The sequence below is a fragment of the Hetaerina americana genome, unplaced genomic scaffold (genome assembly GCF_022747635.1).
Source record: "Hetaerina americana unplaced genomic scaffold, ioHetAmer1.1.p SCAF_439, whole genome shotgun sequence".
In the NCBI taxonomy this organism is placed as follows: Eukaryota; Metazoa; Arthropoda; class Insecta; order Odonata; family Calopterygidae; genus Hetaerina; species Hetaerina americana.
The window spans coordinates 722-26,258 of NW_027287029.1; the positions used below are offsets into that span (position 1 = coordinate 722).

At 39.0% G+C, this 25,537-nt stretch overlaps 2 protein-coding genes across 2 annotated transcripts in view; one reads left to right on the forward strand and one right to left on the reverse strand.

The window, feature by feature from the left end:
• Positions 1 to 424: 424 nt before the first annotated feature.
• LOC139692888 (UPF0462 protein C4orf33 homolog) lies at positions 425 to 9,809 on the forward strand (the record flags this gene model as incomplete). Its single annotated transcript, XM_071591197.1, has 4 exons — positions 425 to 642; positions 1,034 to 1,091; positions 7,568 to 7,813; positions 9,666 to 9,809. Coding segments are annotated over 4 exons (610 nt in total), but the record flags the coding sequence as incomplete, so codon positions are not given.
• LOC139692889 (AF4/FMR2 family member lilli-like) overlaps positions 9,783 to 25,537 on the reverse strand; it is a 106,847-nt gene continuing 91,092 nt past the window's right edge. Inside the window, exons 8-17 of the mRNA XM_071591198.1 lie at positions 24,328 to 24,634; positions 23,005 to 23,142; positions 20,032 to 21,950; positions 18,390 to 18,795; positions 17,096 to 17,418; positions 16,648 to 16,842; positions 15,924 to 16,001; positions 15,713 to 15,809; positions 13,580 to 14,108; positions 9,783 to 12,628 (exon numbers count right to left, since the gene is read on the reverse strand). Of these exons, the coding sequence (XP_071447299.1) occupies positions 12,519 to 12,628; positions 13,580 to 14,108; positions 15,713 to 15,809; positions 15,924 to 16,001; positions 16,648 to 16,842; positions 17,096 to 17,418; positions 18,390 to 18,795; positions 20,032 to 21,950; positions 23,005 to 23,142; positions 24,328 to 24,634 (4,102 nt within the window). The 3' untranslated portion in view covers positions 9,783 to 12,518. The remainder of the gene's footprint in view (positions 12,629 to 13,579; positions 14,109 to 15,712; positions 15,810 to 15,923; positions 16,002 to 16,647; positions 16,843 to 17,095; positions 17,419 to 18,389; positions 18,796 to 20,031; positions 21,951 to 23,004; positions 23,143 to 24,327; positions 24,635 to 25,537) is intronic.

Here is a 25,537-nt window from a genome sequence, read left to right on the forward strand (position 1 = left end):
TAGAAATAAGGGGATGAGAAGTGCAAAGACAAGGAAAGCTTTCTCAAACCCTCAATTTCCCAAAACTCATTTTGGAGAAAATCCATTTGCTTTCCACACATGTACTTGTTTTGGTTAAAAGGCTAAGTTTATGTAATCTATTCATATTTTAGGTATGCAAAATTTTATTGAGAGCACGAAAAATCAATTAGTGGGTGAAGAGGAGCATGAACTCCCCTCTTTTCCCTTCATGCTTAAAGCCATGAGCAACATAGAAGATGAATTTCAGGCTGGTGTTGCTCCTACAGAATAGTTGTTTATCCCAACCACTCAACAACACTTGACTCATACATCTGAACGACCCCCATCTCCAAACTATCAATCATAAGACTCACTCTCCTCCTGCTGAAATGTACATGATGCAAAAAATGCTTTACTATTTAAGGTCTTCACCAACCACAACGCTTGTAACTGTAACTGGCACAATTGGAGGCCTAGAACCATCAAGGTCACATGCCAATTTGACCTTGGAAGGCAGAAGTGAGGGTGAAAATACTTGGCTGAGCCTCAAACTGTCAGCAATTTACATGAATGCTGGGGCACCTCCACTTGGTGGATCAAGTGACGATCCCTTAACTGATGTTAATTTGGATTCATATGAGAGTAAGCCACAAAAATGAATTAAAAGAAATCACGGATAACCAATGGGCAACGCATGATCAACATTGATAAAACCACTTATAATTCCAACATTAAAATACTAATGTATTTGAAATATACACATATTCACAAAAAAGTATTTTGCATTAAATAAATAAAAACATGCATACTATATGAGGATAAAAAAATATACATGCAATACTTCTTTTAAACATTTTGATGTAAAAAACACTCTAACAGTACATATTAATTATAAATTTCCAATTATCCTCATTTTAGGACCATACTGTCAGTAATGACTAATTATGCAACAGCATAAAAATTACAATAGGAGACCATAGAAAATATCTTAATAAAACTATTATTCTAATAGTAAAATCTCTTTTAATTACAGCTGTACGTGCATATCTTGCAAATGAAGAAAGAAAAGTTTTGGAGCTAGTTTTTAGTCCGTAAGTAACAACTGATGAAAGGGAATTAATTAAATGCTAGCTACTATCAGGCAAGAGGTTAGCAGGTAGGTATGCATGTCCCCTTAAACCGACCAATTTTTATCGGTAAATTAAAGTGAATCATCTTAAATTCCCCTGGCCAAATCATTCCTGCAAAAGTGCAATCAACAATTTGCCACACATATACACAAAACATTTTCTCTCAAGAATACAGATAAATTAAGTTTTGAAATAGGATTTTAACCAAACCAAGAAATTTCTCAGCAATAAAAATTAACATTATCTGAAGATAGTTCAGAAAAATTGATAAAAGAAACTATGGCAGGCTTCTACACATTGATTGATCATAGTATCAATAAGTAAAAGATTGACAGTGGAAGTGATTCTGAGTAATCAAGAACACCATTAAAGAAGATAAATTCCACAATAATGCTTTCTTAACTGAAATTCTATCATCCACAGCAGCTGGAGAAGCAAGGCTTCCATATGTGTTATCTCAAGAAATCCTACCAAAGCAAAAGTTACATTAGCAGCACAGAAGAGGACTAAATTAGTTTTAATAGGTGCTTAGAAGGTTGGGAAGATGTTAAGGACAGGGAATATACAGGGATACAGAGCATTTTCATTGATGATGGCAATTTAAGATTGTGCCCGTTAGCCCACCAGCCCCAGTGGCAGGGGGAAAAGTCCTCATCTACCAACCCAAGGGTTGTGGGTTCAATTCCCACCCGGGTGGGTTTTCCTCCACCTAGGGACTGGGTGTTTGCAATTGTGCCCATTGTTAATAGTCCGACGTGAAGGCCAAAAAAAGTACTATATTTCCAACTAATGCTAAGTAAATATTAATGAGTGATAGTGGGAAGAAGTACTCAGAGCTGAAGAGGGACCTGATGTAAAGTAGGATGTTGTGTTTTGCTGGGGGTCACAAATTATTTAATTAGAATTATGTCCATCCAAAAACCTACCTTAACCGGTAGATTACCTAATAATAATAGTGGAAAGAATGTTAAGCAGGCAATGAATGGTCAGGCATAGGATAGGTACATAGGATAAAATAATGGGAAGAAGGAAGTATGCAGAATTTAGAAGGGACTAACTCTAGCGTCTGATCTCAGGTTTTTTTTGTTAGGAGAGGCAAGTAAACGTACCTATTGCTGTACAATTGTATAGGCTGTGTCCATCCAAAACCTACCATAACTGGTAGAATACCATCAGTAATGAAAATAATATACAGGAGTATAAATTTACATTCATGTGCTCCTACATGATCAAAGCTTTCACTGAAACCTCCACTTGAATATGAAATTAAGGTAATAAGGCACCAACTCATGATGGTATCACGATGAGAAGAATGAAATGGTTGTTGATTTCTAATTTTTATGATTGAAAAAGTCATGGCACAAAGATACAAGTGAGGTTATCATGTCTTTTGAAAATTTGAAATAAGTACTGCACCTCATAGAAGTGAAGATGACATTGTGTAAAAGGAAAGTGAAAATTCCAGGAAAATAACTGCAGAAATAATTTTCCGGCAGTGATGACAAATTTATGGGACCATACCATGAATAAACTTTACTGTGCATGTAGCTGCTAATTTTTCAATGTAATAATTCGATTTCTTTTATATTGGGATTGGGAGCTTGGGATCAGACCATTTGGTCTTAATGAGGTGGCAGCATTATCCTATACACATAGTTGGTTATTTCTCAGTTTTACAAGTACAGGGTGTTTCGGAGAAAAATGAGTTTAGGATTGAAATAAAGCATTAAAGTAATCTTGACCATACAGATAATAAAGGTGACTTCAATGTAAAGAGACTTCAATGATGAGGGTTTACTCAGAAAGTTAGCATATTTTAGTTGGCCCATGAAGAATTCACCATATGCTAATATTATGGCACCGTTGGCAGTGAATTTTGTCTGAAAGAAGTGGTTATTGAGTGGGAAACATTTTTTTGTGAATACGAGTTTTGAAATATACAGTAGAAACTTTGTTGAAGACGAATGAGGTGCAGGTATTGGGAGAAATACTTCAGGGAGGCTAATCACCCTTGCAAAAGAGCATGTGCATGCTGAAGTGACTTGGCAGTGGCCATGAATAGGCTTGAATAATGGAAATGAGATAGAATGCAGATGGTTGCGGAAATCATAACCATCCTGGATGAAGGTGGGCAAGGAACGGATAAGGCATTGAAAATACACAGTAGTCCAAGAAGATGAAAATTCTTTCTTTGGAGGATTTTTAATGACACAATTGGGCAGCCTGGACTGTTAAGCTGGTGAATTTTGGGCAACACATGGAATTAAGAGGTCCAGGGGGAGAGGATGGAAATGTCTTAGAATATTCAATTATTCCCAGCTCAACTTTGTGGAAATTCATGTTAATTAAATGAAGAATACAATGTATCTTTCCACTGTCCTGTATTCACATACAACTAGTTTCAACGCTCAAGCGTCATCATCAGGTACAAATTAATCAAGTCGCAGTCCATTTATATACCATTCATGAGGGAGAGGAGGGGTGGGTGAGAGAGGGGGGAGAAGGAGGGGAAAGAGAGTGGGGTTGTGATCGGCATTAATGGGGAGGGGGGGGGGAGAGGGGGGTTAAGCGTCAGGAAAGGTGATTGGTTGGTTTACAGTGGGGTGGGGTGTTTGTTGGGTCTTTCTGTGAAGGAAAGGGGTACTTTCGGGATTGGGGAGAGGTATTCAAACAATAAATCGTTTACCAAATGACCCGTTTTTAAATTCTTCCCGATTTCCAGCTCTTCCCACTGGTCCATCCTCATTCCTTTTTCCATCTGGTGTAAGATTTCCTTGAAACTAGTTTTACGTGAATAAAAGACAGTGGAAAGACACATTGTATTCTTCATTTAATGTCTTAGAATCTCCGTTCTAAGACCTTATGATTATCTCACTCACTCACTTCAATTGGTTGTCTCAGAAAGTGCACACTTGTAGGGTCATCAAATCTTTTGATATTTTAATTTTTTTAAGAGTGCAAGAATAATGCTCATGAAATGATGAAAATTTTCAGGAATGTATATCTTAAGTTATGGAAAAGTTAATACAATAAGATTACCTTTGAATCCCAGTAGTTTTGAGGGGAGGCGACCGGCAGCTGAGGTCATTTGCACCATTAGGAATGGACAGGAAAGGATTAAGGGTGGAGAGAAACCCGGCATCGGCATTAGCCTACTCTTTACGAAAGGCACCAAGGGGTCCACAGCTTATCGTCCCATCCGACGGATGGCGTACTCACTCAAAGTACCCTCCACAAAGCACCTCAAGTAGGGATCGAATTACCACTGAAAAATATTCAACACTGCCGGGATTTGAACCCGGGCCCTCTGGGTGGGAAGCCAGTACAATAGCAACCTCACCATCTCGATCCCCCTTTGAATCCTATACCACAATCTTCCAAGTTCACATTCTCCATCATCTGAACTATAGAACAGTAGACTTGTTTTTTCTCAGGCCAGTCAGTCAAGTCCTGGTGTTCTGCATACCTCTTTGATGAACTTTCCAATTGTAAAAAAACATAATTTGCACTATAAGTAAGGGATGGCATTATGCTCAAATCAATGGGCCAGATTGAAGTCCATACTTCACAAGTCACATCAAGTCTCATCAACAGCCAATCTAAATGCAATTGAACATTAAAGATTTCATTACTGTTTTTCAATAGCTTAATATATGCATACATTGCTAAGAAATATATTACCCGTGTATTACTTGTTCCATCATTTAAATCTTGGGAATGATAATTGAGATGGTTTCCCGTTGCCTTCCTCAATAGTGTTTTTAACGTGACACCATCACTTACTGGCCGCCCCACTGGGGTCAGATGCCATTGCAGCCGCCTCTTTGAGAAACAGACGCTGCGTTTTGCTAGGGGTCACAAATTATTTCATTAGTAATTAATTATGTCCATCCAAAAACCTACCTTAACCGGTAGATTACCTAATAATAATAATTATATATATATGTATATATATATATATATATATATATATATATATATATATATATATATATATATATATATATATACACACACACACACACACACACACACACACACATATATATATATATATATATATATATATATATATATATATATATATATATATATATATATATATATAGTACAATACACAGTAACACACAATATAGAAACACAAAAAAGAAGAACACTCACACGTTATTTCTTGATATTTCGACGGAAACAATCCGTCTTCATCTGAAGATAGAGAAGTAATGACTGCTGGAATTGTTGAGGTGAGGGGTGCGAGAGAAAGGGAAGGGGGCCAGGGGAAGGGGAGAATGGGAGGCGAAGGTGAGAGGAATGGTCGGGGAGAGGAAAGGGAGAGGGAGGGGGTGGAATTGACACAAAATCGGAAAATAGAACAACATGCTCACCGCAACTATTGTAACATACGAGACCCCGGTTTCCACCTACAAAGTATTGATCAAGACCTCACAAGTCAAAACAAAGGCAACGTGCACCAAAACTCATTCGGAAAAACACAGTGTCCACCCCCCGATATGCTTTGCTTCCATAAAGTAACAATTTTAGGCCACTCCCATCAGTGAACGACATTGAGGCCCAGATGCTGATAGGCCATACAGATGTAAATGAATGCCATTTCAAGAGTTTTTAATTCTATAGGGTTATCGGATGTGGAAAGGGACGCTAGGACGGAAACATTGTAACACTGGTTGAAAGAGGTATTATGATGGGAAGCATGTTTAGGGATGGGGAGACCCGCGGACAGGGAGGAGGGATTGCACGAGGCGCGGTGGTTATTAATCCTAATGTTAAGTGGTGTGGAACATTGGCCTATGTAAAAGGACGGGCAGAGTTTACTGGTAAGAAGATAAACAACATTCTTGGAAGTGCAAGAGGAATAGGGGAAGGGCGGGAGAGAGTTAAATGGTGGGATGGAGTGGGGTGGAATGGTGAAAATAGGGCAGGTTTTGCATCTTGCTCGATGACATGGAGTGGGTATGGCTCTGAGGGTGTGAGGGGATTTTGAGAGCAGCCAGGTGGATTTGAGGATATCTGCTAGGTTGGCGGGACGTTTGAAGGTGACAGAGGGGCATTTGGGAAGAAGGTTGGAGGAAGTGTTGTGATTTTTGAGGATGGGGAATAGGTCTTTGAGGATGAATTTGAGAGACTGAATGCCTGGGAAGTAGGTAGTACAGATTGAGAAAGGCTGGGAGTCTGTGGTTGAGGCATGCTTGGGGGTGTAGGAATGTTTAAGTATTTTTTTATGGAGGAGAGAATCAGGGTATCCTCGTTGGAGGAGGGAGTGGTGAAGGTTGTTAAGGTATTTGTTAAGGGATTCGGGATGGTTGCAAATGCAGTGACCGTGGATAGAGAGGGAGTAAGGGAGGGAGTGCTTGGTATGGGAGGGGTGACAACTGCTGTAATGAAGGTATTGCTGCTTATTAGTAGGTTTGGTGTGAACAGAGGTAAGGAATTTGTTATTACTGAGGGAAATATTAACATCGAGGAAGGTAATCTGAGAGGATGAAATGGTTGAGGTGAAAGACAGAGATGAGGAATCATTGAGTTGGGAGATGAAGGAATTGAGGGGTGAGGGGTGTAAGGTTTGGAAGGGGAAAGGAGGGAGATGTCCCTGGGGGAAAGATTCTCCTTAGGGCCGTTGTTTCCTCTCCCCGACCATTCCTCTCACCCCTCCTTCGCCTCCCGTTCTCCCCTTCCCCTGGCCCCCTTCCCTTTCTCTCGCACCCCTCACCTCAACAATTTAAGCAGTCATTACTTCTATATCTTCAGATGAAGACAGATTGTTTCCGTCGAAATATCAAGAAATAACATGTGAGTGTTCTTCTTTTTTTGTGTTTCTATATTGTGTGTTACTGTATATTGTACTATTCGACACTTCCGTGTTACGTCTACGAAAGCATTTATATATATATATATATATATATATATATATATATATATATATATATATATATATATATGTATATATGTATATATATATATATATATGTATATATATATATATGTATATATATATGTGTATATATATATATATGTGTATGTATATATGTGTGTGTGTATATATATATATGTATATGTATATATACACACACACATAAATATATATACATATTTCTTGAGAATCTTATTACCTTAATTTCCTTAAGTAGTAGTGGTAGTATTTAGGGGAGGTGACCGACAGCCGAGGTCATTTGGATTAATTCTCATTTTATGTCTATCGCATGGCCACTGCAATCTCCTAAGTAATGATTAGCAAGTATTTGGCTAACTATTGTTCATTGTTCGGATTCCTTTTATGGAGGAAACAAGACTTTGAGTCTATACAATAGTCCTCCTAACTATGTATGAATATGCTTGCACCCTAAGGTCAATCCAATGGTGGCAGGAATCGTTCATTTTTCTATCAATGATCTTGATTTACTTGTAATGAAATTTTTTCACAGCTATGGCCCATATGATGTTAAGCTGTACAGTGCACCTTACAACTTGATTTCCCGGGGGCATCGACTAAATGTCACAATAAGTACGCCAGATCCTGCTATATGGTCTGCTGCAGTTGATATACCACTAGCCTATCTCCCTGCCAATTTCAAGCTGGCAAATGTGGCTTCAGTATACCAATTGGGGGATGAAATCACATATGAAGCAGCTTATATGGTTACAAATGCAGCAATAGCTCTCCCCGACTTGTAAGTACACTGTTCAAATTTTTAACCTATGACATTTATTGAAAAACTGCCATCTCCAGATAGAAAACAAGCCGAAATAGTTAACCACAATACAGCATAAAACATCTTTTCCAATATGCAAAATTAAATTAATGAGAAAACGTGCACAACATTTTCACCAACACAAAATAATACCAAACTGTTTGAGGAGTGACAAGCGTTATTCATATATTCTAGGATTATTGCGGCAGTCTCTGCCTGCAACAAACAATGCCCCATCCTGTGAAATTACTTACCATTTTTTTTCATGACTTAATAACTTTTGAATGCATTTTAAGTGGATTAATTGAAACATTCTATCAGTCATGTAAATAGAGATGTGGTTGCATCCCATTGGTAAAGTGCACTAAAAGGAATCACTCTTGACAATGCGCACATGCCTTCTATGCTTTCTTGTCAAATGTTATACATGAATGGTACTTTAAAGTAGGAAATATATTCTTCAGGAATAGAAGATAATTAATGTTACAACATGTGAATATATTATTTAAAAAGTTTGCATATAAAAAATTTCAATAATACCCCAATCAATTTAACTTTTGAGCGTCCATCACATCTTCATGTTTTGGAAAACAAAGAGGAAGCAATTTGCAGCTCATTTTTTTCCCTCCGGATTCATATACCATTTGTACAATTTTTCATGACTCAACCACAGAACAACCAAAAAAGGAAGGTGTTTGAGGGAAGTATTTGTGATAATTAATGTACATTGAATTAAAATTTACCACAGTTCAAGCATGTTTCCATGTTCTAGGAAATTATTCCACCTAAGGTCGGAGTTAACGTATTTAGTGTCATGCTGGGTGACACTTTGAAAAGTAGCAGTGCTTAGTCTCATAGTTCATCAAAAACCACCTAACTTCACCACCAGACTGGGTAACTTGTAGAAATAATAACAAGACAGCACCGATGACAAATGTAATTTTAAGTGATTATGATTACTTGACAGCATTCTTTCACATTGCAGTAAAATCATAGCACCAGACTACCAATTTCTTACGGCCACCAATTCAAGTTGAACGATTCTGATGCCTAATTAACACGTAGCATTTGTGAGTAGGTGACCAATCTTACAAAATTCTAACAGAATTCAGAGACATCTTCACAACACTACCCAAAGAGCATTCTTCATCAAAGATCGTGGAGTAAATCTTAGATAAGTGTGGTGATAAAAATAATGTAACAAAAATCATTAAGAAGTCCTTCTATGCCAAAATCCTATTTTTTTTAACCGAAAAACCTTTTTAACCTAACCGAAATGTTATTCTTACCTTTCACCAGATACTTTTATTTGAAAAATGCCTTCTATTTGAATTCCTTAAATGAAAATTATGCCCTCTTATGTAAAACTGACTATGCAGTCACAAAATAAATGAAGTAGATGCAATGAAATAATGCAAACTAAGCCATCTAACTATTCTTATCTATTACCTTGCTAAAAATTGTCATCATTGTTACATCCATTAGCATCCATCTTCAATCTAGTTTCTACTGCAAAACCATTTAAATATCCACTCTGTATTATTTGAGTTGAATCAGACTCCGCTACGCAACAGCAAATCCTTTGACAATTTGACAACCACTGTTCAAGCTCTCAAAAATAAACTATAGAAAAATAAAAAGATGCTTTCAGTGTTGACCTACAACCATACAAGAGGTGTTTTTATAAATACAAAACTATGGATGACTCTTGTTACAAAAATACTTGGGCTAACTAATTTCCTGGCATTAATAATGAGTTTCCATATTATTATTATTATTTCATTATTATTTTGAGAATATACTAATAAAATTAATTTCAATTCATTTTCAGATTTGTGATACAAAAATATACACCAGTATCCATATTCAAGAAGGGTATCAACGATGCTTACTCCGACCTGTGGGATGTAGACAATTGAAATAATAAAAACAATCATAATTTTTTAAATAATGGTTATATATTTACATGTATATAATAAATTTGTAAAACAATTTTGATCCTCCATGGATGAAATATATGATCTCTTTCTGTCTTACATATTGTATGTATTCATTTCTATGCACAAGGTACTGGTTGTTTTTTAATACAAGAAGGTCACTTCTCGGCAATTGTAATTTCATTTGTGAATACTCTCCGGCACACCCATCGTCATCGATCCCTCAATTTGTAAAACCATTATGCCCTTTTCAAATAACAAAATCATCCTGGGCAGTTCGTTGATTGATTGGCCTCTATGGGACCAAGGCAACAGCATCCATATAGCAACTGTTATGTGCAGGCCCCAGATATATATATATATATACTGTACCAAAACGTTTTAAGATTTTGAATACATTCAATTTGATAACCATTTCTGGGCTCTTTCTATGCCCTTACGATTAGTCAATTCATATTTTAAAAAAAACAGGATTGCTATTAATCAATCTGCTTATAAATATATTGAGTCCCAGCCGAACAGATGGCAAAGTACAGTACATTTTTTTTTCCAGTCAGGCACAGTTGATTCGATAGTGTGTGCATATACTTTGTATACAGACCTTTTTTTATTAAAGGGGGGGAATCCCAAAAGGAAAAAAAAATATCCACATTGTCTCCAAGTGACCTAGTTTTTATCCCTTAGTTCAAACACACAAATTGAGTGAGCTGAGTATGATTATAAAAATATGCCATTTAATTCATCAACAAAAAGTTACCTAAAAGTTTGGATCAAATGCTCATTATTTGAGAAAGCGTTGGCCTGGTACTGTATGTACTTTTCAATTTCACCCATGAGATATGTGGGCCAAGGTATCATATGAGATAGCCAAGCCTTTACATCATTTCGGGACTGATGAATTGGTAAATGACCCAAACCATCTTTTAGACCAAACAACTAGAGAACAACAATAAACCTAAGGTAACCCTTCAAGTCCATTGCCTCCCATATACATATATACATGCATATATATATGTATATATCAATATAAATATATACGTATATAAATATTAGAGTATATACATATATACATCTATGTATATACACGCATAAATGCATGCATATAAAAAGCACTCAAGTGTCATTTAAGTACCATATATATATAATCTACCTGGATCCCATTGGAAAATCCAGCAAGAGAATGAGATATTCGGGCAATGTCAAAAACCTGTCACAAGGGTTTCCAAACACTGATGATCAAGTATTAAGGCATTTGTGCTAAATCAATGACCTAAAACAACGTATAAAAAAACCAAAAATTTAAGTAAAGCACAAAAATAAAATGTTTCAGTTCTTGACAAAATTGCTCTTTTTCACAATAATGGATTTTTTTTTCAAAATCAGTCATTCAGGTTGGGCCTCAAAAAGAAAGTATTTTCACTGCCAAGGCACAACTAGTGCCCTGGATCAAGCATTTTGAAACAAACACTGGATTTTTGTCGCAGTCAAATGTCATTGCATATTGCATGGCTAAATCACAAAGGCACAAGAGAAAAATACCTCTTCCCATATGCGGCACATCTGACATGGTTCTTCTTAAGGATAACTGCACTGATGGAGGAGGGATTTGGTTCGTCATGTCAACTGCCCAATAAATACTCAAAAGCCAATAAATATGAATAAATAACTAGGAGCTCTTTCCAAGCCTCCATGGATCATCAGACTTGTTCTAAATTTTTTTAAATAAAAAAATAGTTACCATGTATTGTGCATACACATATAATGTGATCAACATAAAACTTCTTAAAATCCCTCAAAAATAATTTTCGGAGCATGAGAAAACAAAATTTTAAATGCTTAATGGCAACACCAGGATGTAACTAAGTGTCATACAATGAGGAACTTAATTCAAAATTCATGTAATTTGAGACACAGAGCAGAAAAAAATTTTGCACCCAGCAATCGAGCAAGAAGGGCCAAATAATCAAATTTTCAGGGTCATTTGCATTTATTTCATGGAGGTCTTGGGAATAAATATTGAGCATTGCAAGTGTCATCGTACAATACCCCCTCCTCATCGACATTACAACCCATTTCCCATGCCAAAACCAACCTTGTTAACGTGGTGGCACATTTCTGCCATGTGTATAAACCTATATAAATAATAACTTTTCTATTGACTCAGTCAAATTATGCACAGATGCATGCAGACACACACACACACACTCCCTCACGTCCATGCTGACACATTCACACGCTAACAGTTTTTATCTCATAATCCATTATGACAATTCTTTCTTCAAAGTCATGCAATTGTCGAATGAATAAAAAAAGGAGTCAATTTGTAGTTCTCTCTCATGGCTAGGGTCTTGGTTCTTCTTCAACTCCCGTTACCAAATCACAGAACAGAATTATAAGATTGGTGTTTCTTGTAAAGCCACCTTGTTGGTGTTTCTCTGTACAGAGGTGATGCCGCATGCATCACCCATCGAGGAGGGATGGATGACAAGTGGCACGGAGAGGTTTACTTCTTTTGCCTGGCACGGCATGGCTTTCACAGCACACCATTACAAGTCACGCCCAATCCAGCTCCCCCATCTGACATGTCAACATGGAACTCTCAATCAACACTACAGTTTTTTTTAATATGTACAAAAATATACAGAGCATTCTTTGTGATTGTGTTCATTTATCCTTTTTCCTGAACTATCACCCCCTCACTCTCTCATCTGGTCACTCCAGTGGGGTTCACTGCAGTACATTAGGTACTATACACCTTTCAGCCTCCTTATCCCCAGTCGAACATAGTTTACCAGATGATGGAGAGAGCTGTGGAAGGTCAAAGGCCCATAACACTGGTCAAGTTCCATAAAGAATTCTGGGAAAGACAAAGAGCAGAGAGTCGAGGATTACACATCAGAACATCACTTTCACCACTAAGGGAATCTAGTTACACAGATTATGTACCAATTAACACATGATTAATTCAGAGATTAATGGAGAGGACTCTTTCTTTCAACATTTGTGCGATAAATGAATCTTTTCCTATCCAAATTGGATTCATGACATGCTTTTAATTGTTAACATGATATAAATGTAACCTTAAAGCTGAACAGCTGTCTTTTTCCACAACATTCCAGTATTATCATTAATAATCTTTCTGAGGGGATAATCCATAGCCGAATAAATCCTGTATTACTTAAAAGTTTTTAAAATTATTAATACTCATATGACACATAGTGAGGAAATTGATTGAAATTGGTGCACAAGCTGGGAGTACAAGTTACTGGGTGGGCAGTGAATTGGAAGCCTTCCCTGTTATGAGATTAACACTATTGCAGATAAGAAATTGATCCCTGAAAAACCTACAACTGGATGCTTTCATTCATTATTTTATTAGTGATGACTGTTCTGAAACTCGTTGCCTGTAAGGTCACGAATAAACTGATTTGAATTCTGAATTATCCCAGCAAAAACAATTCATTGCGGTGACATACTGAAACATTTTGAAATTTTTTTTTTTTTACTTTTGAGTTTAATTCTCTTTCCCTTTATTAACATGATTGGTTTCAATTTTTTTTTCTGCTGAAAGAGCGTCAACTATTTTATAATATCCCAAGTCAGTTCTCATTCTAGGACCATGAACTTTGTTTTAGCCACCTCAGTGACAAACTAAACAAGGAGAACAGACTTAAGTTTGGAATATTGACAAAGCTTGAAAATCCTTCCTCCACCAAGGTTTGGAAAATGTGAAGATGATGTCGTCACTTTAACATTTCAGTGTTTCAAGGAGTGATAGACAACAAAAGAAGAGAAGTTAGAGACTAACCTCTCGAGTTCCCTTTGTAGACAAAGTTGTCTGCTTGTTCCCACAAGTCATGGCAGCTAAGCAGGTAGCTGAAATGTTGGTGTTGCTTTTGCATGGCACTGTGAACGCCAAGGGGCACTGACACGCAGGGCCCCATATTGGCCACCGGTGGTTGCTGGGGGGGCAGGCCCCCACCCAGGATCCCCGATGACGAAGATGCTGCTGCCTGATTGTGTGGATATGGCACCACCCCCTGCGGTGGGGGTGGGGGAGGTGTCCTGCCAACCCCATTCGGACCACACGTTCTACTGACACCCACCGCCAGCTCACCACTGCTGTACCCAGACGACTGACTGCCAACAGAACCCACCGACCCCGCTGGTGATGGTGTGGGCGACAGGGGGGAGGGAGTGCCAGTGGTACGGGAAGGGGCACCACCTCCACACTGTGCTGAGGCACACGAGACACCCGCCAAGTGATGCCCCCCAGCCTGACCATTTGGAAGGTCTTGTAGGGGTTGCTGCAGTGTTGGTGGTGCAGTCATTGGTGGCTATGAATAGAAACAGTTGGGCACTTAAAATAACATTTATTACAGTCAAGGCAGAACCACGTGAGGCCATAAGTGCAATGCACAATGATTACAGCCTGTTTTGCCACAGATAACATATGCACTACCTACAAAACATATGCATAATGCATTTTGCATAAATAATACATTTGGCCATTTTGGTGAGCAAACATAACTTTGCAAATTTTCTTTACAAAGAACACAAGGCAATTTTAAGGTCACCTACCGGTTACGGTAGGTTTTGGATGGACACAACTACCAAATAAATATCTCCTGACAAAAACAACCCATCACCCTACTTACAATGCAATATACATACAATAGTAAAGGCAGAAGATAACATGTCACTTGAGGAATTAATCACGTTTGAAAAGAGCTGGCAAATCATTATTCTGGGAAAACACAGGTTTGAGTTTAGGTTGCACAGAGGGATCACATTGGATGTGATCAATTTATTACCTTTCCCCCTTATTTAATTTCCCAAAGGTTGGGGACTAATTATGCCTATCTTACAGCTAGTGGGGAGCCAATACACCAATGTAGTAAAACAACTTGTTTCTAAGAATAAATAATCCCCAAGATGATCATTTGAGACATTTAACTATGGATTCCTAGACCTCTACCCTTCACCATGTGCATTGTGCAACTCTCCATAATAATTATCATGATTTTTTCTGTAGTTTGGAGGGTATTGTTTTTCGATATCAAATTACAAGAGAGGAACTGAGTCAAATTTCAAAATTCTTTTTTCTGCGATTCCAATGTACATAGTTTCACAAGCTGTACCTTTCTTGGAGCACCTATATAAACACATCCAGTTAATCAAAACAATGAGGGGTAGAAATAAGGTAGAATGTGACTACCACTAAAGTGTTCATCAAATACTCATCTATTGGATCCACTGTAGAAAGAGCACAGAAGTTTGTTCAACAATTCACAATAACACTATTACATTTAGAAACAGATACCTCGTGCATGCCTTTCAACATCTTTACTCTTTATTTATCTCACGGTATCAAAGAATTAAAAATTTGAGAGTTACTTTAAATGAATGCCACTCATATCCCACGCATCAAAAGTCTAATAATCATTGGCCCACATTGATTTAAGCTTCGCAAACTTTTACTATCCCTCAAAATAGGTTAGCCTCATTAAACATAAGTTAATGCTCCGCTAACATGAGTCGCAATTAGCAATGTAAACATTCTGCACACACATGCCTCCATGCACTCAAACTATCCAATTTTGTGATTAGATGCACAGTCTTTGGTCACAATAATGATATTGCAAAACGAAATGAAGCATTTAATGCATGTGTGAACATAAAGAAAGACACCACAGAGAATTTCATGTTCACCATAATGCTAGGCAATATACCTTTATTTCTCCCTTACCTTGTTAAGCTCTCATTATCTCTCTTGCGGATAACATTCTCAGCTTTCCTTATAGATTTTACAGCTATTTAATTAACCCATGACTTGAAAAAACATCAGGAGAAATAACCAAGCACACTCTAGGACACATCAATATATTTAGGCATAGTTATCAATAGGCATTAGCCATAGATAGCAAAAACTAAGAATTACCTTTTGCTGATATTCTGCTAAGATCTTTTGGTACTCCTTCACTTCATGCTTCTTCATTTTAAACAACTTGAGATGGAGGAGAGACTGACACCGAAGACTAAATCAAGGAGAAAAAACCAATTAGACTCCACGTAAGAGCAATGCATGAAGTACGTTTCACACATGAAGTCTTCACTTGATCTTACATAATTGACAAAGAATAAAGCCATACCTTAATACTGCCAGCTTGTTGTCTATACTGCCTTGCTGAGAGTTATTTTGCTGGTTTCGGAATTTAGATGAGATATATCTGGAAACAAAAGAGTTAGTTATCTCAAGTGCTAAAGACATTTGAAAATTACCCTAAAATTTTTCTGTTTAGGTTAATTTAATCTCTTTTTATGGTAACTTATCAAATAAACAACGCTACATGAGATTTAAGTATTGACATTTATCTGATGGTTTTCTAAAACATTATTTTGCCACAATTACAAAAAAAATTATTTTTTATAGGATTTTAATTTGACCACTTATTTCACTTTATAGGATCACATCTTCTCAACAAAAAGCTTCAGTACACCATTAACAGTTACTTTGTAACATAAATAGAAAATTGAAACATATATACTCAGGTTTTAACAAGTATAGCATTCATCTAAGTTTCACAACTAAATAATTTATTTCATCTTCAATTTCCAAAGCAACATATCCCATATCGAATGAAACTCATGGCAAATTTTCGGTGTTAAAAAACCAAGGCATAATGCAAACCATGGCACTGATGGGAACAAACACCAAATTAAAAAAAATTTTATTTCAATTGTGAAAAATTCTTTTGTAAGGAAACCTTTTCCTTTTGGTGGATTATTAAAAAAATATGAATAACATAAACATAAGGGGCTAAAAAAAAGTTTCATAATTAGATATCTCACGTGGGAATAAACAAATATACATACTTGATAAGGCTCAAAGTGTCCTTGTACATGGTGAACGCAGCTTTTTCTGTTATGCTTTCATGTTCCATAGCATTTCCTGTGAGGAGAAAGTACAGCACTGCCTCCAGATACTGCATGGCTTGGGCTGTATGGTCAGTCTCACGATCTGCTCCATGCTTGAGTCTTTTCGCCTCAGTCAAGTACCTGTTCTGGTCCCTGAAGCAGAACATAAAATTTGGTTATCTACTGGAAATGTTCAAAGTTTTGCAAGAACACTGACTGACCATTCAAAAAAAATTATTGAGATTACAAATCCCAAAATTTCAACCATGACACGTTACAGTAATAGCAAAAATATTTCAAAATTTAAAACAAAATTCATTCAATTTTGACTCTGTGATGATCAGAAACAGCCCAAAATATAATCCAAGCTAAATTTTGAATAAAGAAGTGCAGAAGAACATTTTACCTTTCTTGTAACTCTGGGAAGTCTTCCTCGGACCTTTCAAAATACGAATGATAAACCTTTTGGTACGGGAGTGATGCAGAGGTGCGATTGCTGTGGGAAGTGGTTGAATCCCTCCACATACTGTCGACACCCTCCTTGTTGCTAGATGAAGGCAGCACGTGAGGTGAGCAGTCCGGAAGATGAGACGGTGGTGTATGAGCCCTCGACTCCTCAGCCCACGGTACCTCAGGATCCGTGACACAACTTAAACTGCCTTCCCGGTCATGGTTGGTGGATGGTGCATCTGTCGATGCGCTTGGCCGTGGTCCAAGTTCCATGAGGACCTGAGTTGAAGAAAAACAAATGTTGAGAACGTTCTCCATTAGGTTCAGTTTTGGCATTAACAAGATGCACCATGGCAGACAGAAACGCTCTAAATGTGGCATGTATCTCAAAGCCTACCACATCACCTTAATATTGATCAAACATTTTTACTTAAAAATTGCAAACATTTTAATATCCAGCTCCAAAAATTTCCCTAAAGCTAATTTTACCATTCTGTTAAGAATTATTACAATACACCATTATTTCAAAAACTAACTCTCATCATACCCTCAATGGCTGTCAAAAGCATAAGGAATTCAAATACTAACAACAAGTTATACTGAATGCATTGCATTACAATGTCACATTGCAATTATACCATGTGAATGAAGCGTTTAAAAACACATGATTATCTACAAACTGTATTTGGTAAGCTGATTCAAAAACCAATGTTTTGTTAAGAACTGTTCAAAAAAAATTTTAAGACCAGAAGTCAAAACACGGACACTATTAATTAAATAGTATTTATTAATCCTTAAGGGCAGGTATTCCAAGAGAGATACATTAATATCAATGCAATCAACCTATATACAAGTGTAATTACTCATGAAACATTAAATATTAATCTCAATAAATGCTCAAAACTCAAAATTGAAGTTATTAAATCTGTAATAAATCATCTCTTGCTGAGTCAAACTCAACAGAGGGAAAACATACCTCATTTGAAATGTCTTAATTGTTTCTCAAAGGAAATCAGGGCATGTGAAAATTTTTTTAAAACTCTATGTTACTTCCAAATTCTTACATTACAATTACTCCTATGAAACTGTATATTTCCTAAGGCATTATTCACGATATTTAAAATATCCATAATTAAAACCTTAAGGGCCCTGTGACCAACAAACACTACTCCAACCTGAACACAAGCAATTTTACCACCAATTTTAGAAAAACAAAGCCAGCGAATGTGGATCGACACTGTCCTGCTTACCCGACTAGAGACCGTTGATGTGTTGTTATCCTCTGCCACTTCCTCACTCTTCCTCTTCTTAGCCCCTTCCGCATGGTGTGGAATGCCCAACGATGAAGACGAGTGATCCTGGTGTTTCCTCTTCCTTTCCCGCTCCTTGCGATGACTCCTCTCCAGGGAACCTCGACCCCCACCAAGACTCTCACCCCCTGGCCTGACCACGTCCACACCTAGAGATGACCTTACGCTACCCTCCTTGCGACGGCTCGTCCCCGACGAACGAGAGACCCGGCTTGAGGATGTTGTTGAGGCTGAAGACACCGAGCCAGAGCTTGGCCTCCTCTCCCTGGCACCCCCCCCACTCAATGGCTGCAACCGCGATGACACTGGAGTAGCATCATCCTCTGCTAACCTTGAAATACCCTCCCTGAAAATTTAAGTGGACACCATTCTAATATGCATGGCACGACTGCTAGGTTTTAAGCGCTGCAAGCACAAAATGTAGTGACCATGATGCTTTTGAGACTATGCATATATCATGCATATACATACCCTAGTCTCAATGCTTACGAGTAAATATATTCATAAGTATGGTGCTCAAAGACGTTAGTACTTCAGAACCTGATTTGAAATTAATGGAACCATAACCACAGAGTAATTAACACACAGGTTGGCTTAATGGGTGAAGATGGAGCACGCCATATACTAAGCCTCCCCCCAAGGCTCTCATGCACCCTGCTATGAGGCCTGCGGCAACTGATTTTATCACATTAAATTTATTTAACCAACCATTGTTTTGACACTTTGGCCTTTATGAGTGCTGTAACCACAGTCAGTTAAATATGAGAATTGAGAGTAAAAACTTAATAGAGTGATTTAAAATAACATGACGAACGTAAATAAAAACAAAGTAAAACCTGATGATAATTTCCTATGTTCATTTTCATTTCAAAACTTGCAATTCTTAAAATGCCATTGAAAATAAAACAAAATCAAAAATTATTATATTAATAACGAAGCATTTGAATTATTTTTCAATTGGAATGTCTTAATATTTTACTTTAAGTATTTCCTCACTTTTAGAGATTTTCCAGAATCATATCTGAATCAAATATCATGAAAGATTGCGATAATGCTTCTTAACATTTTATTCTCATCATATTTATTTTATAATGTAAACAAATAGCAATTGCGGACAAAAGAACTCCATGTTACACAGGAGTAGATACAATACAAAATGTAAACACCAATTTCTACATAGTTTCCTCCAAATGCATTTGTTGTTAATATAAATGTACCAAAAATGCTTAGAAAAAAGAAAAATAGGAACTCTGGTTAATTTTCAATCTGATTATAAAACCTCAGAATAATAGGAAACTACCATTTGTCATAACATCCATGGTCATGGGACTGCAATGCCCTTAAGATAGGGGTTAAAAAAATCCTATACATGCATTACAAATGAGACTATCTTTCATCCCAAATTCAATATCAAAACAGGAAAATAACTTTTTCGTGCAATTAATTAAAATTATAACAGTAATCTAAGGGAACCACATGTTTTCCATACAAACCATTATGCAAAGGGCATGAATGACTGGAGAAAATATTTAAGGGAATTAAAAAGGGATAAAGAAAAAAGAAGACAATAATGGCCACTAACCCTTTTGTTCGTTCAGACGATGTGACTACAGCTGCACTGGAACTCTCCACCTCAACAACTGCTGGCCTGCGTTTCTCAGAGGGCAAAACAACATCCATTGGCTCCACTGACTGAATGTTGCCCATTAAGTCCAACCTCTCCTCTGAACTGCCACGCCCCCCAAACAACAGAGAACTTTTACCATTATCAGTCGGGGACAAGGCTTCTCTCTTGGAGCTGCCCCTTGCCAACTCCATCAGGCGCGAGAGCAACCTTGCATTGCTACTGGATTCACTCTCAGTCCATGCAGCTGCACCTTGCTGAGGCAGAACAGAATCCAGTCTTGTCAGGGATATCCTGCAGATGATACTAGGCCTCCCCTCCTCGGTGTAAGAGAGGGGAGGGATAGGTAACACTTCATCTCGCGGCCTCAGGTCCGTGGGGTAAACTGGGGAGGGAGCTATCACAACCTTGGGGGACACCACTTCAATTTGTGGGGGAGGCAACACCTGGGGTTTTGTTATGGAATCCGATGGTGCTTTCGTCTCAGGAGGGTCAACATCCTCTTCCCCAGTCCTCACTGAATCCCATGATGATTTACCCCCACCACACTTCCCACCCTTGGCTCCCCCTTTCCCACCGCCTTTCCCACCCCCTTTCCCACCCCCCTTTCCGCCCCCCTTCCCACCGGCGCCACCCTTGGCGCCCCCTTTTGCCCCACCCTTGGCTCCCATGCCAGCACCCTTTTCCCCACCCCCCGTCGTCCCTCCCTTCCAGAACAGTTTCATCAAGGTGTCATTCTTCTTCTTGTCCTGGATCACCTTCCCATCCACGTCCAACTTAGGCGGGCTCTCCTCCTTCTTTCCCTTCCCCCCCTTACCCTTGCCCAGGTGCGACTGCGAGGCGGCCGGTGCCTCCACTACGTCCTCGTCCGGCACCCTCCCGCTGCCCCGACCCCTGTGGCCGCTGCCGACGCCCTTAGCACCCCCACTGACCACGCCCCCCTCGGGAGGACCGTGGTCCGAGCGCACCGGGGACGGGGACGGCGATGTTGTCCAGCCCACGCGGGGGCTACGTCGCACCGACGCGTGCCCCCGGCCTCCCCGCGGCGACTTTCTGGGCGTCACAGGGGGCGCGGCGAGCGGCGGCGACGCCACCGAGGGCCGGGACGAGCCCGGAGTCCGTCTGCCCACTTCCACCACCACGTCCACATCCTCCGAGTCACTCTCGACCCTCCGGTTCGACGCTCCTCCACCCTCCACAGCCTCCGCCGCTGACGATGAAGACGAGAGGCACTCCTCAACGCTCTTCACCCGCAAGGTGCTACCGCCCCTCCGCCGGTGCCCTGATGCCCGTTCCCCGTCCGCCGCGCCCTTCTTCCGGCGCCTCCGCTTGGGCGACGGCTCGGCAGCTCCGCGGTTGCGGGGCGCGCCCTTCCGCGATCGCGGCGGCGGTGACCCCAGCTCCCAGTCGGAATCGTCCGAGTCGCTCGAGATGGGTGGGTGCTTGGGCGGAGGGACCCTCGAGGGCTCCGGGGGCCCCGGTCGGGGTCCCCCGGGGCGGCCCGCACCTCGCGTGCGTCGGTTGGTCGCCGGCTGGACCGCCTCACCGTCTTCGTCGTCCTTCACCGCCGTGACCGGAGTCCTCCTGGGCCCCGAAGACCTCCGTCCGCGCACGGGGACCTGGTCGTCCGAGTCGGAGAGAGCCGAGAGCAGGGGCTCTGGGGGCTTCTTGACCTCATCCAGGAGCTCCTTCTCCTCCTCCTCATCCGTGTCGCCGTCCTCTAGTTCCCCTTCCTCGGGCTCCTCCTTGGGCGGCGGCGGCGGTGGGGGAGGCGGCTGCTTCTTTTTCTTTTCCGTCTCCGACCTGTCCTGCCCCCTGCCCCCTTTAGTGACGTGCTGTTCCTTCTCCCCTTTGCTGGAGGTCTCTTTAGTTGGTGGCTGTGGGGAAGTTAACAAAACATAAATATGTGACACCACATGGTGCTAAGAAATTAGGGACTCTGCATTATCCAAATGAATACTATATGGAATCAGGTGAATTATGAGAACTTCAGTAAGAAGCTCATTTCAAAGCAAACCAAAAGGTGATGGAATTTCTCTCAATTAGAATTTCTCTCCCAAGTTTACAAAAAAAATAACTAAAAGGTAAATATTGAATGTAAAATATGAACTAGTTACTTCTTCATATTTACAATTCTATTGCTTAAGTTTTCGTATAATTACCAGTACTTTCAATGACTAACAATAACGTATTCATGATTCCCTCATGATTTTAAAAATTCTAATATAAAATGAGAACTTTAATGGTTGAAAGTAGAAGGATAAGTAACTTGGTTTGACACCTAATTGCCTACTAACTACCTGATTCTTTAAATCTAACAAATTTACCGACGTTTACATAAAAACGTAGTTATTCCTCCTGGAATAAAGGAAAGTAATGGATGTAAATGAATAAATGAATTTCTCATTATAATATCCAGATGGAAAATAAAAGCAATGAACTTGAGTGACTGAAAAAAACAGAAGAGCAGCAGGAAACAAAATGGGATGATATTCATCGAAAAAGAACAAACTTATTATTCCGCAGAAACATTATGGTAGAACATTAAGACTGCTTTCTTTCAATGGAACATTTCTACTAACTGAAGTCTGAAGCAGCAAGAGTTTAAAATGAGGTACAGTGACATGAGACTTGTAAGATATGCCACAAAAAACAACAATAATAATATTTTGAGCATTGAACAATGCTATGGAAAGTGACCCCAATGAAATGATGAGAGTGACGAGAGGAATTTGGAAGAAATAAAAAAAAACAAGCAAATGAAGGATGATACAAAGTGGTGGTGAGGAATGGTTACGAGGCGTGGTAGAGTTAATAATGAAAATGAAATAAATAAAAGAGGATACAAATGATAGCATGGAGTGAACGATGATATGGGGAGCCAAAGTCTAAAGCTGGTCGAGAGACAGGGAGCCCTTGCACAGAACTCACCCGAGACGACTTGGCAGGGGTTGTATTGGTGGATGGTGGCTGTGGGGATCTCCCGTTCTGCGCACCAGAGGATGAGGTTGGTGTGACGGAAGAGTTGAGAAAGTAGCGCAAGTTCCATTGCGGGCGCTGTACCTCCTCCTAGAAACAACAGAGTCCAAGATTCTTGTGACTGGATCTCCATTTTCGACATCAACACATGCTTAACCCTTGCGATGGCTACAATCATCCACATTAAAACATCTTAATTAACCACCTGACTTCAAAGCAAATGCAAGCGAGAGTAGGATAGCAACCATTTATCAGGCATCACTTCCATTTAAATTCTCTGGTTGTTAAAAAAACCACATGAGAGTTACCATCACTACAATGTGGAAAGAAAAAGAATATCTGATCAGTATATGTGAAAAAATTTATTCTCTACAGAACAATTGCTCTGCATGCCATGTAATATTGCAAATATTACATGTTTATAATTTCATGGATTTTACTTATTGGACATCAAATATTTACTATTTCAATGCATCAGGTTTAGCAATAAATGTATGCATTGATAAAAAGGACTATTTCAACAGCTATTTCAATTCAGAGCTAAATAAAGTGCAGAAGTAGCTTCCATAACCCCAGTAATCTCCAATAAAAATGGACAAATTTAATATGATGGCAATGTACTATTGTATTTCATATTATTCCAATATACCATAGATAAGATGTTCTCAGAATCCTATCAAGGATTAGAGAATATTTCTGCTTATGGCTGCAGCAATCATCAACAAAAAAAATTACCTCATAATGACATTTTCATTTGATGGAAGAAGATTCTTACAAATGAAAGAAGTGTTATATAAACTTTGAAGTCTAAGAAAATTCAGAAGGCAAAGTGTGAAAGTATTAATATTATTATGCTGAAGTTTATATTCCTATTTCTTCAATTAGACAATCTTGAATTATGCCAATAATGTTCTTCAATCCCCCTTCATTTGTGAGAGAAATATAGTCAAGGTTAGGACAATGGCATAGCATTAACTGCACTGAAGTTGGAACAATTATGGAGATTTGACATCCTGATCTCAGTTTATTTTAAATAAAATGCTGAGGACCAGAACACTATTCAGCCTTTCGATTTATACATGAAACCATTACCAACAAATCAACCAACATTTCTTGACCCAATCTCCAAAAATACTACATACTTGAAATTTAACAAAATAAGACCTATGATATTGATCTCAATCACAAGCAACATAGGTGACCTTAAATGCAATCACTAGACAGCAAATGATGATGCACATCTGACCCATATTGCAACAACTAGGCACCACATACCTCTGCTTCAAGTGGGGGATTTTGAGGCGGGGATGACCGAGGAGATTCGGGCCTCGGGGTCCTGCACTGCGAAGGCCCCTCATCCGGTGAATCAATCACCTCCCCCTCTTCATCCTCACTTGTGGTGCATGACGATGAGCAGGAACTTGTGCCCCCTCCACCGCCACCCCCCCCAGGGTCCTCAACTGCTGGCACTTTCCCACATCCATCCCCGATGGATCCTTCACCAATTGGTGATGGCAGGCGATCCAGGAGGGCAGGAGGATTTAACACTGACCTCGAGATTAAGGGGTTGTTCGACAGTGACCTGGAGTTTAAAGGAAATTCAAAATGAGCACAGAGAACTTCTCCCACAAGTATCCAAACTGGGTTCTTGAAGTGAAATCAAAGAGTGATTGTTTAATTTATAATTTTTAAGTGGAAAAATAAAGAGATTAACTGAGGAACAAGTGGATCATAGAAGAATGCAGGCAGGATGCAGTGATAATGGAGAAGTATGAAAGATGTTTGCCATTGCTAGTTGGGTCATGTTGAAAGAATAGATTGAGGGTGGAGTTACCAGAGGGTTTGAGTGAGGGAATGGACCGAGAATGATATGGGTGAATGCAGTCAAATACTTTAAAGATTATTAGAAGGCTAGGGAAAAGGAAACCATTCATGAAACAAAGTATGAATGTGACAAGGAAGAATGAAGTAAGTTCCAAAGGATAGGGCAGCATGGAGGGAAGCAAGAGGAAGTAAGTCTTCTTTCAAAACTTAAGGCCCGACTTTTCTTGGCAGTGCCAACTCGGAAATGGAAGGGCATGTTGGGGGTGTATGTGTGTATCACAATTTAAGAATAAGTTCCAAATGATTTTACTAATGTTTAAGAATGCATTACTGGAAATAAACTATATTTGTGACAAATAATCTTTTAACTTCAAGATTTGAATTAATTAACTTTTACATTTGCAAAAAATGAGATGCAAACCCTACTTTTTTGTGAGGCTAAATGTTAGGAATTATACAATAAAATGTAATAGAACTAACAACTTCACTATGCAAAAAAGCATAAGGGGGGCTGACTACTTCAGTCATGGGAGAGTAACGTCATTAATAAGAAGAGAGTAACTTAAAAATCCTCGTGGATAAACAAAGGATGACTGTTTCATTGCACAATATGTGAGAAACATAACCAAAGAAATCATAGAAGAACTGGAAATACAATTAA